At 37.8% G+C, this 12,620-nt stretch overlaps 1 protein-coding gene across 10 annotated transcripts in view; it reads left to right on the top strand.

Annotated features, from left to right (window-relative positions):
• The window catches only part of LOC123531572 (zinc finger protein 37-like), a 31,167-nt gene extending 18,693 nt beyond the window's left edge, over positions 1-12,474 (top strand). For all 10 annotated transcript variants that reach the window (XM_045312656.2, XM_053518401.1, XM_045312660.2 and 7 more), the window contains 3 exons: positions 1,712-1,830; positions 4,099-4,196; positions 10,335-12,474. In XM_045312656.2, the coding sequence (XP_045168591.2) occupies positions 1,712-1,830; positions 4,099-4,196; positions 10,335-10,600 (483 nt within the window). In that variant the 3' untranslated portion in view covers positions 10,601-12,474. The remainder of the gene's footprint in view (positions 1-1,711; positions 1,831-4,098; positions 4,197-10,334) is intronic.
• Positions 12,475-12,620: the final 146 nt, after the last annotated feature.

Below are 12,620 nucleotides of genomic sequence, written 5' to 3' on the forward strand. Positions count from 1 at the left end.
AAACGGGCGGGCTCACTAGGTCAAATTAAAGGAAAAGCTTGTATACACTCTAGAGGCCTCTTTTTTGCTCCAATCTTCCAGAAACTTTGTCAGAATGTTTGTTTTCATGAAACTTTGGATCTGGGTCATGTGGGGTAAAAAAAACTAGGTCACTATGTCAAATCAAAGAAAATGCTTGTTTTCACTCAAGAGGCTACGTTTTTTGGTCCAATCTTAATGAAAATTGGTCAGAATATTTGTCTCCATGAAATCACTAGGTAAAACATGTTTACACTGTTATGGTGTGTTACTCAGGTGAGCGACCTAGGGCCATCTTGGCCCTCTTGTTTTTCAAAAGGTCCATTAATGACTTTGTATTTAAGCAAAATCACATATTTGTCTATTTACATGCTTATATTTAGTATCAGGTTGCAATTCTCTCTGATCTGGTCTTGTCTTGTCTGGTCTGGTCTGGTCTCTGGTCTGGGAAGGGATAAGACTGGTCTCTGGTCTGGGAAGGGATGGTCTGGTCTCTGGTCTGGTCTGGTCTGGTCTTGTCTTGTCTTGTCTTGTCTTGTCTTTTTCTTTGTCTTTGTCTTTTATGTTGTTTATTTACATGCTTATATTATCAGGTTGCAATTCTCTCTGGTCTGGTCTGGTCTGGGATGGTCTGGTCTGGTCTTGACTTGTCTTGTCGTCTTGTTTTGTCTTGTCTTTGCCTTTGTCTCGTCTCGTCTCGACTCGTCTTTGTCTTGTCTTGACTTGATTTGACTTGTCTTCGTCTCGTCTCGTCTCATCTCGACTCGTCTTTGTCTTTGTCTCGTCTCATCTCGTCTCATCTTCGACTTCGTCTTCGTCTTCATCTTGTCTTGTCTTGTCTTTGTCTTTGTCTTTGTCTTTGTCTTGTCTTTGAATTGTCTTGTGTCTTGGTCTTACCACAAATGAAGCCATAGGTTTCTTTGGGTTATCTACCACCTTAAAGTGAATAAAGTTCACCATATGACAATAATTTTGTCAGATGAAATTAAACTTGTTACTAGTCATTTATACTGCAGTCAATTTAGCTCAGTTGTTAAACATGTTATGTGACCTTTGATTCTTGTGTTCAGAAACTTAATGAATGAGCCACACCATGAGAAAACCAACATAGTGGCTTTGCAGCAAGCATGGATCCAGAGTAGCCTTTTGCATCTGCGCAGTCTGGTCAGGATCCATGCTGTTTGCTAACAGTTTCTCTAATTGCATTAGGCTTTGAAAGCAAACAGCATTCCTTCTTCTTTCTTTTTGTTCTTTCTCATTTTCCCTTTCGTTTTTAAACCATCTTTTTTTACTACATCCAAATAATACGAAATCTTCAGAATACCGCCCATTTTATTATTTTTTTTCTAAGGGCACACTGTCATTTCATCATTCATCAGTCATTATCCAGCCTTCAGTAGTATTAAAAAGACATATAAATAGATACTTTTTACAATATATAATTGTTCTACCTTTTTGAAAGCTATGAAGTATACATTGAAAGATGTAATCTTGAAATTGTATGAATACTATATAATATAATTGATTATTCAGGATTTATATCAATGCACTGAAATGAAATAAAAATGAAAATTGGAATACTCAGATACTGTTATTCCACTTTCATATCATTTAAGATGATTCTAGTCGAGCTAAAGGAGCTAAGTGTAGTGTTTCTTTTCTTTAAAAAAACTCTTTAAATTATTTATTTCAGTATAACTGCAAGAACAAATTAAGAACTCACAAGAAACAAGTCCACACAGATGAAAAGAAGTTCATTTGTGATAAATGTGGTAAAAGTTTCAAAGCGTGGCCCTACCTCAAGCAACACAGGTAACTACGGTGTTCCGTTTGGACAGTCATGACTTTTTATTTAATACTAAACCGCGATGCACTATAGTACGATGACAAAAACGCGATAGCGCGATGGTACGATGATGAAACAACGATGGTACAATAGTGGAAATGCGATGGCACAGTGATGAAATCGGGATGGTACAATGGTGAAATGTCGATGTAATATCGCATTTTCAACAGCGTACCATCGTGTTTTCACCATCGTGCCATCGCTTTTTCACCGTCGTACCATTGCGTTTTAACCGCCGTGCCATCACATTTTCATCATCGTACCATCGTGGTTTCACATCATACCATCGCGTTTTCACCATGGTACCATCGCCTTCCAGTAAGAAATGCGCAGTCTCGTGCACTTGTATTTTTGTCAACAATAGATGAATGTATCTCAATGTATTTTGAGAGAAGAAATTTACCATTTAGATTCTGCTGTTTTGCAAAATGTTTCACAAAATGTTCAGTGCTCAGTTCACTGTAAAATCTTCAAGGCCACGTCTTTTGTATTTTATGTATGCATGAAAGTAAATAAAAAGCTTGGTGTAATAGTCACATGGTATTATTCAAACTCAGCTTGTTCTTGTTAGGATGTAGAAGGTACATAGTGCAATGTGAAAATGAGATTTATCAAGCCTGTATTTCACTGACACATATACTGTACCATTGTGTATGACCAATGGAAGGCATTGGTACGATGGTGAAAATGTGATGGTACGATAATGAAAACGCAATGGTATGATGGTGATATTGCGATAGCACGACGGTGAAAACGCGATGGAACGATGGTGAAGACACGATTATACGATGCTGTGAAAACGCGCTGGTACGATGGTGATAACATGATGGCACGATGGTGAAAATGCGATAGTACGATGGTGAAAACATGATGGTACGATGATGAAAACGGGATGGTCTGATGATGAAAAAGTGATATTACATCGACATTTCACCATCGCACCATCGCATTTTCACCATCATGCTATTATTGTTTCATCATTGTGCCATCGCGCAATCACATTTTCATCATCATACCATCGTGCATCGTATTAAATAAAAGTTGAATTCTTCATGTGAGGAAGCCATCCAGCTGGCTTACGGAAGGTCGGTGGTTCTACCCAGGTGCCTGTTCGTGATGAAATAATGCACGGAGGGGTACCTGGGGTCTTCCTCCACCATTAAAGCTGGAAAGTCGCCATATGACCTATCATGTGTCGGTGCGACATTAAATCCAACAAAAAAAGAAAAAAAAATTTAAAAAAATTGTCTAGACGGAACACCGTAGGTAACTATACAATATCCAGTTTTTGTAGATTATCATTCACCAAGATACAAACTAAATGGGGCTATATTGGAGTCACTCATGCCTCTTGGTCCGTCTGTTCATTTGTTTGTCTGTCCAACCAGCAACACATCATATCAGCTCCATATTTTCTTGACTGCTTGAAAGATTTTCATAAAAGTAGGACCAATTCTTAACCTCATCCAGACAATATGCAAAACACACAACCCTGGTCATTAGGTCCAAGGTCAAGATCACTCTTGGAGGTCAAATGGATTAATTTTGTGTCCGCTCCTGATCTCCTTAATTGTTGGGAAGATTTGCATAAAACAAATATCAATGGTTAACCTTTTAAAGGTGATGGGTAGAGAGAAAGAACAAAGTCCAAGGTCAAGGTTACACATGGAGGTTAACGGTCAAATAGCTTAACATTGTATCTGCTTCATATCTAAACCCGAGAAGATTTTTACGAAACTTGCATAAATTGTTAACCTTATCAAAACAATGTACAGAGCGCAAAACCCGGTCACTAAGTCACAACCTTTGATTTAACAGTGGAACTAGTGACCTTGGTTGTGCACTGTACATAATAACTGTTTTGATAAGGCAAACAATAGGTGATAGTTTTATGCTTATCTTTCAAGCAGGTAAGAAGAAATGATGAGTAACCAAAATTAAGCTATTTGACATTTGACCTCGAAGTATGACCTTGACCTTAGACTTTGTGACCTATTTTCTCTGCATGTCATCTGTATGAGGTTAACACTTGCTGCTAATTTTAGTCAGTTCATTCTTCAGGTATAGAAGATACGGTGACATTTTACATTAGATTTTAACCACACTGACACAACTTATATCTAAATTATGATCTCAATTCCTTTCGAAAAGCAGATAGATTCCTTCATGAGAGGTACTTCAAAGTGCACATATTATATACATGTACTAAAATACAATTATCAAATCTATTTCAGACAAATCCATATCAAAGAGAGAAATATACTGTGTCCGGTTTGCCCTATGAAATTCAAAACTGCGGGAGTGTTTAAGGCGCATTTGAAAACACATTCAGGTATATATAGCTCAATTCATTTAAAGTTTGTTTTTATATTACCCTACTGACATGTTGAGAACGAAAACGGCAAGAAAACACTAAATTTATTCTCGGAGCTGACTTGATTCAATTACCCCAGCAGTGCAGCAGCCATTTTGACTAATCAAAATCCATATCCGAAATGTACCGTACTTTCAGGATATGAAGTAATATTCTGTCTCCATGTGACATCTATTGACCAATAGAATGCAAGACATTAATTTTATAGGAGGCGAGATAAAGCACACTATTATGTATACATCTTTAACAGATATTAGATCAGTTTCCACCAAACTTCACTGAAGTGTTTTTTGGTTGGTTCCCTCTCTGATTCCTACATATATAGGTCATCTATGCTATGTCTAGGCCATTTTAGTGGCCATGGCAACCAAAAGGAAAAACTTTAAAATGTTCCTCTCAGAAACTTCTGGCCCAATTTCAAAATAGGGCTGTACCAGGAGGGAAAATAAGCTCAGGTAAGTAGCTGTAACTGGATACCTAGTTTGACAGACAAGAACTTTGTAGCTTGTGTTAGATGTTGGTCATAGATCTATGCCACATTAAATAGAGCTTACCTATACTAGAAATGTAGCTGCTGTGGAAAGGGGTTAGCTTTCCCCGCATGGCTATATGGAAGACTTTAAAAATCTTCTCTGAAGCCGCATAGCTGGATTTCAACGAATCTTCACAGAAGTGATCAGTACCAACCCCAGTTGTGCATATCGTTGGCATGTTCCACTTAGCTGCACAAAATGGCTGCCAGCGCTAAAAATAGAAAAATCTTTCCTGCTTTCACAGGTCAAACTGCTGTTCAGATTTCAATGAAACTTCACAGGAGTGGTCAGTACCAAGCCTAGTTGTGCATACTGCTGCCATGTTTTGCTTCGCTGCATAAAATGGCTGTCAGAGCTAAAGATAGCACATAGGGAGGAGACATATGTTTTTGTGACAAAAACACCTTCTAGTTTTCTTTTAATTTTTAGCTTGACTATTCAAAGAATAGGGGACCTATCCTACTCGCCCCGGTGTCAGCGTGAGCATTAGCGTCATACAAATGTTAAAGTTTGTGTACCCCCCCAAATATTTTCAAAGTCCATTGAGATATTGCTTTGATATTTTGCATACTTGTTTACCATCATGACCCCAGTCTGTAAAAAGGAAGAGGCGGCGACTCTATCAAGCATTTTGACTGAATTATGGCCCTTTTTCGACTTAGAATAAATGTTAAAGTTTGCGTACCGCCCCAAATATTTTCAAAGTCCATTGAGATATTGCTTTCATATTTTGCATACTTGTTTACCATCATGACCCCAGTCTGTAAAAAGGAGGAGGCAACTCTGTCAAGCATTTTGACTGAATTATGGCCCCTTTTCGACTTAGAATAAATGTTAAAGTTTGCGTACCACCCCAAATATTTTCAAAGTCCTACCATCATGACCCCAATCTGTAAAAAGGAGGAGGCAACTTTATCAAGCATTTTGACTGAATTATGGCCCCTTTTTGACTTAGAATATGCTTATTGTAATGTTAAGTTTTACTCATAGCTTATATTATACTATCAAGCACTGAGAATAGTCGAGCACGCTGTCAACTGACAGCTCTTGTTGTTTCTTTTGTTTAAGAAATAATAAGTTCCCAAGTTTGGTTTATCGTAGAATAACCCGTGTTTCGAGTTCTTATGCATAAGAATATATCACGAAGGCCATAGGCCTGAGTGATATATTGTTTCGCATAAGAACAAAAAACTAGGGTTATTCTGCGATAAATCACACTTAGGAACTTGTTATTTCGATTCTAACATGACACACTGGTGTCAACAGTGTTAGAAAAAATGGTAACTACTTTTTACGACGGTGCTATGCACCTGGATCCGATGACGTCATTGCACACGAGTGGTTTATTGCAGAATAACCCCAAATAGATTTTGCTCTACATGTATGTAGGTTATTTGCTGGTCGTGTTAGAATTTTCTATATTGTCTCATAGTACATTTGTACCACAGTTGACATCCCAACTGCTCACATAATCCACCCCTCATCCACAGCCCCCACTTCCCCCACCCTCCCCTACATTTTTTTTCTATTTCTTGGTATTGTGTTACAGAGTTCTGTGTCAACATTCACCCCCATCCCTATGACACACAAACACACATACAAACACACAAGGTTACCCGTCCATATTTATTAGTCCCCTACTGGTTGAAAACCAGTTTCGGGGACTATAGGAATGCATTTTTCTGTCTGTCCGTCATTCCGTCTGTCCGTCTGTCCTTCCGTCCGTCTGCAATTTCGTGTCCGGTACATAACTCTGTCATCCATGAAGGGATTTTAATATTTCTTGGCACAAATGTTTCCCATGATGAGGCGACATGTCCTGCATAAAACCCGGATCCCTAGCTTAAAGGTCAAGGTCACAATTTGAGGTCAAAGGTCAACAGGGCTTTTTTCCTGTCCGGTCCATAACTCTGCTATCCATGAAGGGATTTTAATATTACTTGGCACAGATGTACCTCATAATAAGACGATATGTCATGCACAACTTTCAGACCACTAGCTCAAAGGTCAAGGTCACACTTGGCAGTCAAATGTTAGCATGGAATGAACAGGATCTGTTTGGTGTCCGGTCCATAACTTTGCCATCCATGAAGATATTTTAATATTGCTTGGCACAAATGTTCCCCATGAGACGACATGTCGTGCACAAAGCCGGGACCCCTAACTTAAAGGTCAAGGTCACAATTTGAGGTCAAAGGTCAACAGGGCTTTTTTCCTGTCCAGTCCATAACTCTGCCATCCATGAAGGGATTTTAATATTACTTGGCACAAATGTACCTCATAATAAGATGATGTGTCATGCACAACTTTCAGACCCATAGCTCAAAGGTCAAGGTCACACTTGGCAGTCAAATGTTAGCATGGCATGAACAGGATCTGTTTGGTGTCCGGTCCATAACTCTGCCATCCATGAAGATATTTTAATATCATTTGGCACAAATGTTCCCCATGATGAGACGACGTGTCATGCGCAAAGCCCGGACCCCTAGCTCAAAGGTCAAGGTCACAATAGGAGGTCAAAGGTCAAAAGGGTTTTTGTCCTGTCCAGAACTCTGTCATCTATCAAGGGATTTTGATAGTACTTGGCATAAATGTTCCCCATGATGAGGCAACATGTCATGTGCAACACCCAGAACCCTAGCTTAAAGGTCAAGGTCACACTTGGAGATCAAAGGTCAATGGGACATTTTCCTATCTGGTGTATATTTTTGTCATGCAAAACAGGATTTGGAAATTACTTGGCACAAATGTTCTCCACTATGAGACGGAGTGTCATGCGCAAGAACCTGGTCCCTAGTTCGAAGGTCAAGGTCACACATAGAAGCCAAAGGTCAGATACAAGAATGACTTTGTCTGGAACACTTCTTCATGCATGGAGGGATTTTGATGTAATTTGGCATAAATGTTCACTACCATGAGACGGATTGTTGTGTGCAAGAACCAGGTCCCTAGGTCTAAGGTCAAGGTCACACTTAGAGGTCAAATGCCAGATTCAAGAATGACTTTGTCCGGAGTATTTCTTCATTATGCATGGAGGGATTTTGATGTAACTTGGTACAAATATTCACCACCCTGAGGCACTCTTGTTTTTTAGAAATATGTCCCTTTGTTATTACTATAAATAGCTTATATTGTAACTTACTTATTACAGGCCATAGGGAAAAGTCAAGACCAGTTTTCTGTGGTACAACATGCATGTTACATCTGATTTAAAGGTGTATTTTGACCTATCTTTACCTGGTAAAGAGTTTTGTGTGGACTTATATAGATTTTTTTTTTACTATAAATAACATATACGATACCTTTTTAGCTCACCAGAGCACAAAGTGCTCAAGGTGAGCTATTGTGACCGGTCATTGTCCAGCGTCTGGCGGCGTCCAAAACAATTTTTTTATTTACGCCTTAACTAGATTTGGTCACCAAAGATTTGTGTCATTAATTACATGTTATGACTTATTAGTCCCCTACTGGTTGAAAACCAGTTTCGGGGACTATAGGAATGCGCTTTTCCATCTGTCATTCCGTCCGTCTTTCAGTCCGTCTGCAATTTCGTGTCTGGTCTATAACTCTGTCATCCATGAAGGGATTTTAATATTACTTGGCATAAATGTTCCCCTTGATGAGACAACATGTCATGCTCAAAACCTGGACCTCTAGCTCAAAGTCTCAAGGTCAGTAGGGTTTTTTTTTTCTGTCAGGTCCAGAACTCTGTCATCCATCAAGGGATTTTAATATTACTTGGCATAAATGTTCCCCTTGATGAGACGTGTCATGCGCAACACCAAGAACCCTAGCTTAAAGGTCATGGTCACACTTTGAGATCAAAGGTCAATGGGACATTTTTCCTATCTGGTGTATATTTTTGTCATGCAAAACAGGATTTGGAAATTACTTGGCACAAATGTTCTCCACTATGAGACGGAGTGTCATGCGCAAGAACCTGGTCCCTAGTTCGAAGGTCAAGGTCACACATAGAAGCCAAAGGTCAGATACAAGAATGACTTTGTCTGGAACACTTCTTCATGCATGGAGGGATTTTGATGTAATTTGGCATAAATGTTCACTACCATGAGACAGATTGTTGTGTGCGAGAACCAGGTCCCTAGGTCTAAGGTCAAGGTCACACTTAGAGGTCAAATGCCAGATTCAAGAATGACTTTGTCCGGAGTATTTCTTCATTATGCATGGAGGGATTTTGATGTAACTTGGTACAAATATTCACCACCCTGAGGCACTCTAGATTTGGTCACCAAAGATTTGTGTCATTAATTACATGTTATGACTTATTAGTCCCCTACTGGTTGAAAACCAGTTTCGGGGACTATAGGAATGCGCTTTTCCATCTGTCATTCCGTCCGTCTTTCAGTCCGTCTGCAATTTCGTGTCTGGTCTATAACTCTGTCATCCATGAAGGGATTTTAATATTACTTGGCATAAATGTTCCCCTTGATGAGACAACATGTCATGCTCAAAACCTGGACCTCTAGCTCAAAGTCTCAAGGTCAGTAGGGTTTTTTTTTCTGTCAGGTCCAGAACTCTGTCATCCATCAAGGGATTTTAATATTACTTGGCATAAATGTTCCCCTTGATGAGACGTGTCATGCGCAACACCAAGAACCCTAGCTTAAAGGTCATGGTCACACTTTGAGATCAAAGGTCAATGGGACATTTTTCCCGTCTGGTGTATAACTTTGTCGTGCAAAACAGGATTTGAATATTATTTGGCACAAACGTTCACCACTACAAGACGGAGTGTCATGCACAAGAACCTGGTCCCTAGGTCAAAGGTCAAGGTCAGACATAGAGGCTAAAGGTCAGATACAAGAATGACTTTGTCTGGAACACTTCTTCATGCATGGAGGGATTTTGATGTAACTCGGCATAAATGTTCACTACCATGAGACAGATTGTTGTGCACAGGAACCAGGTCCCTAGGTGTATTCCTTAAAAGTCTGATCGTCCCTGCTAGAATTAGTAACCTTAAAAATGTGTTTCAGTTCTGTTTCCAATGTTATTATAGTTTGATGTATATTTGCCCAATAGTTATTACAAAATGTATGATTGTTTTGTAATTGTGTGTATGTGTCTACATGCACATCTGTGCAGTCTGATCATGATAGTCTGCATTGTTCATATTTAGTCATTAAATTTACAGTGAACATAGAAATTTGGCAAGGAAATGGTTACACTGTTGTAAAAAAAACAACCAAAAAAGACATTTACTAGTTCAACAGTCCCCACAGAAAAGGGACATTGCTGATTTTGGACCTGACAGAATCAGTACATTTCAAGACAATCCGTCCTCCAGTATTTACAATGCTTTGATTTAGATGATTGTCCTTCAGTATCCAAAGTTTGAAGAAATTCTGTTATTGGGAAAAAATTTGCCTCAGTTCTAGCATACGCCTTTAAGCAGGGCTGTGTAACTCAGGTGAGCAGTCTAGAGCTATCATGGACCTCTTGTTTAATTGCTAAATTTCAGAATTTTACTTCCAATAGTTTGCAAGATATTGGCATTATAGTAAAGTTTATGTGTTTAAAAAATTCTGTGTTTATTTTTCAGATCAGAAGCCACACAACTGTGAGCAGTGTGGAAAGAAATTCAAACGAGCTGATTTGTTAACAACACACAAAAAATATCACATGGAGGAGAAACCATTTCCTTGTCCTGAATGCTCGAAAACTTTCAAAGTGAAACAAGACATGAAAAAACATTTTAAGGTTCATCTACCACCGAAGTTTTTCTGTCGAATTTGTGGAAAACCATTTGTTCAGAAGTACAATGTACGAATTCACATGAAAGTTCATGGAGAACTTCATGAAAAATAGAAATATTGTGCTATTAATGTGAAATAAAAATAGCTGGAGTTTCAAAGAAAGATATATAAAAGATACTGTGAAATCATTAATATTCGTGAGAGACTTTTTTTTGTCGATATCGGGGTTGAGTCAGTCCGCAAAATTTGATCCCAGTGAACAAGTAAAATTCCCATTCATTTTATATTCAAAATTTGAAATCCACGAAATTGCCGTTTTGATCGAAACCATGAAATTTCATGCACACGAAATTAAATGATTTTACCGTATATAAAAGATAGACAGAGAATAATGCCCGGAAATATAGGGTTGTTTGTTGATTTGCTAAGATCACTCCTGGACCAGCTAAAGTACCGGTAGCATGTTTTGAAAATTTGGGTCTCTTGAAAGATAAAAATTAAGATGACATTTTTACATATTGAAAGATTTTGTGATGTAAAATTTAAGCATACTTTTAACAGTTAGTATCAAATTGTCACGCGTCAAGGGACATTAATTTTACAAGAAGGTGACATTTATTAAGGCTCTATAATGCAGGGATTTTTTAAAAAAAATTTAAGTAAATATAAATGCACAATACATCTGGTATTCATTTAGGACCTTAATTAAAATAAAAAAAAAAAAAATTTCAGAAAATGGGGGGATGGTATTTATTAGGAGAGGACAGATCTTTGGTTAGACAATATTGTATGTGTTTGTCTCTAAAGGCATACAAACACTAAATAGAAAAATGGCGCGAAAAAAAATGGTAGTCGCATAATGGCGGATACAAATAGTCCTCAGTTTTTTTGCTCTGTAGAGCTATTTTCCTTATTTTCTTTGCATTTTTTTTGCTAAAATCACATGACAGATCTATGCTTGACATGTAGGTAGCATTTTCATAATGAAATAACAACATGACAAAATTTTTCATGGAAACTTAGATCATACACCACCAGTATAATTTGGGGTCTCATTTTTTAGCTGATTTTGCAGTTTGTTTGTTGGACTGAAATTAATTTTCTTGCATCAAACATGACCCCCACTTTTCTTTTGATTTTTTGTTAGCACTGACAATATTCTTCAAGAATGTAAGTTACAGACATTTAAAATGGGTCCTGATGTGTGCTGCAGTCATTGGAAGTAGGTCAGTTTTATATAGAATAAAGAACAAGAACTATTTAGTGTGTTATAACCTATAAAGAAACATACTTTTTCATCATTTAAGGTATGCATCTTGAAAGTGATATGTTTACTTAAATTACCTATATAAGACAGGAAAATAAAACAAACAACAACACACTCCTTATTTTTAGGCAAGTCCACCTTTCAGCCAACAGTAACTTGGACACTAAAAATGTCCATAGCAGTCATTCATGGAAAGTAATGAATGATACCATCGAGTAACCTTAAATCGTGATACCCTTCATTTCGTGATACTGGAAAATTTACATGTAGCTCGCGCACTGTTTTGTTTTCTGACGTCATTCCATTAAATTATATATAATACATTGATGTTTCCCTAAAATAGCATGTTGCAGCCGATTGTTTACATTTTGTTCAAGAAGGTCACGGCTTCGGAAGACTTATATGGCTAAGGAGTCGAAAAACTTTTTTACATTGTAAAAAATCCTGATTGAAATATTGTTGTTGGTTAGTAAGGTCATGCTCATTTGTTTCAATCAAAGCATATTATCAATACACATGTAACCGTCATTCATTGATAGATAGATTGGTCATTGTGAACTTCTTTGTAAAATTGTAAAAGTTGCAGCAAAACGATAATACAGGCAGTATTCTCCAGCTATCTTTAGCAAGGCCAACGAGAGTTTCAATTGTATGCAAATTAAATTATAACAGTATATTTGTATCAAGAGTGATAGAAAACGAATAAATTTCGAATGTTACAGGGTCTCTGTTATTGTAGTACCTTTCATTCCATTTAATTCAACCATTTCGCAAAGGTAACGAAAACTGTTCTACCAGTCTAAATGGAAGTCAGTTCCAGTTGATGTTTAAAAATGACAACGCCAGTCAGTTAGCAACATAAAAT

The sequence above is a fragment of the Mercenaria mercenaria genome, chromosome 11, assembly GCF_021730395.1.
Source record: "Mercenaria mercenaria strain notata chromosome 11, MADL_Memer_1, whole genome shotgun sequence".
NCBI classification, from domain to species: domain Eukaryota; kingdom Metazoa; phylum Mollusca; class Bivalvia; order Venerida; family Veneridae; genus Mercenaria; species Mercenaria mercenaria.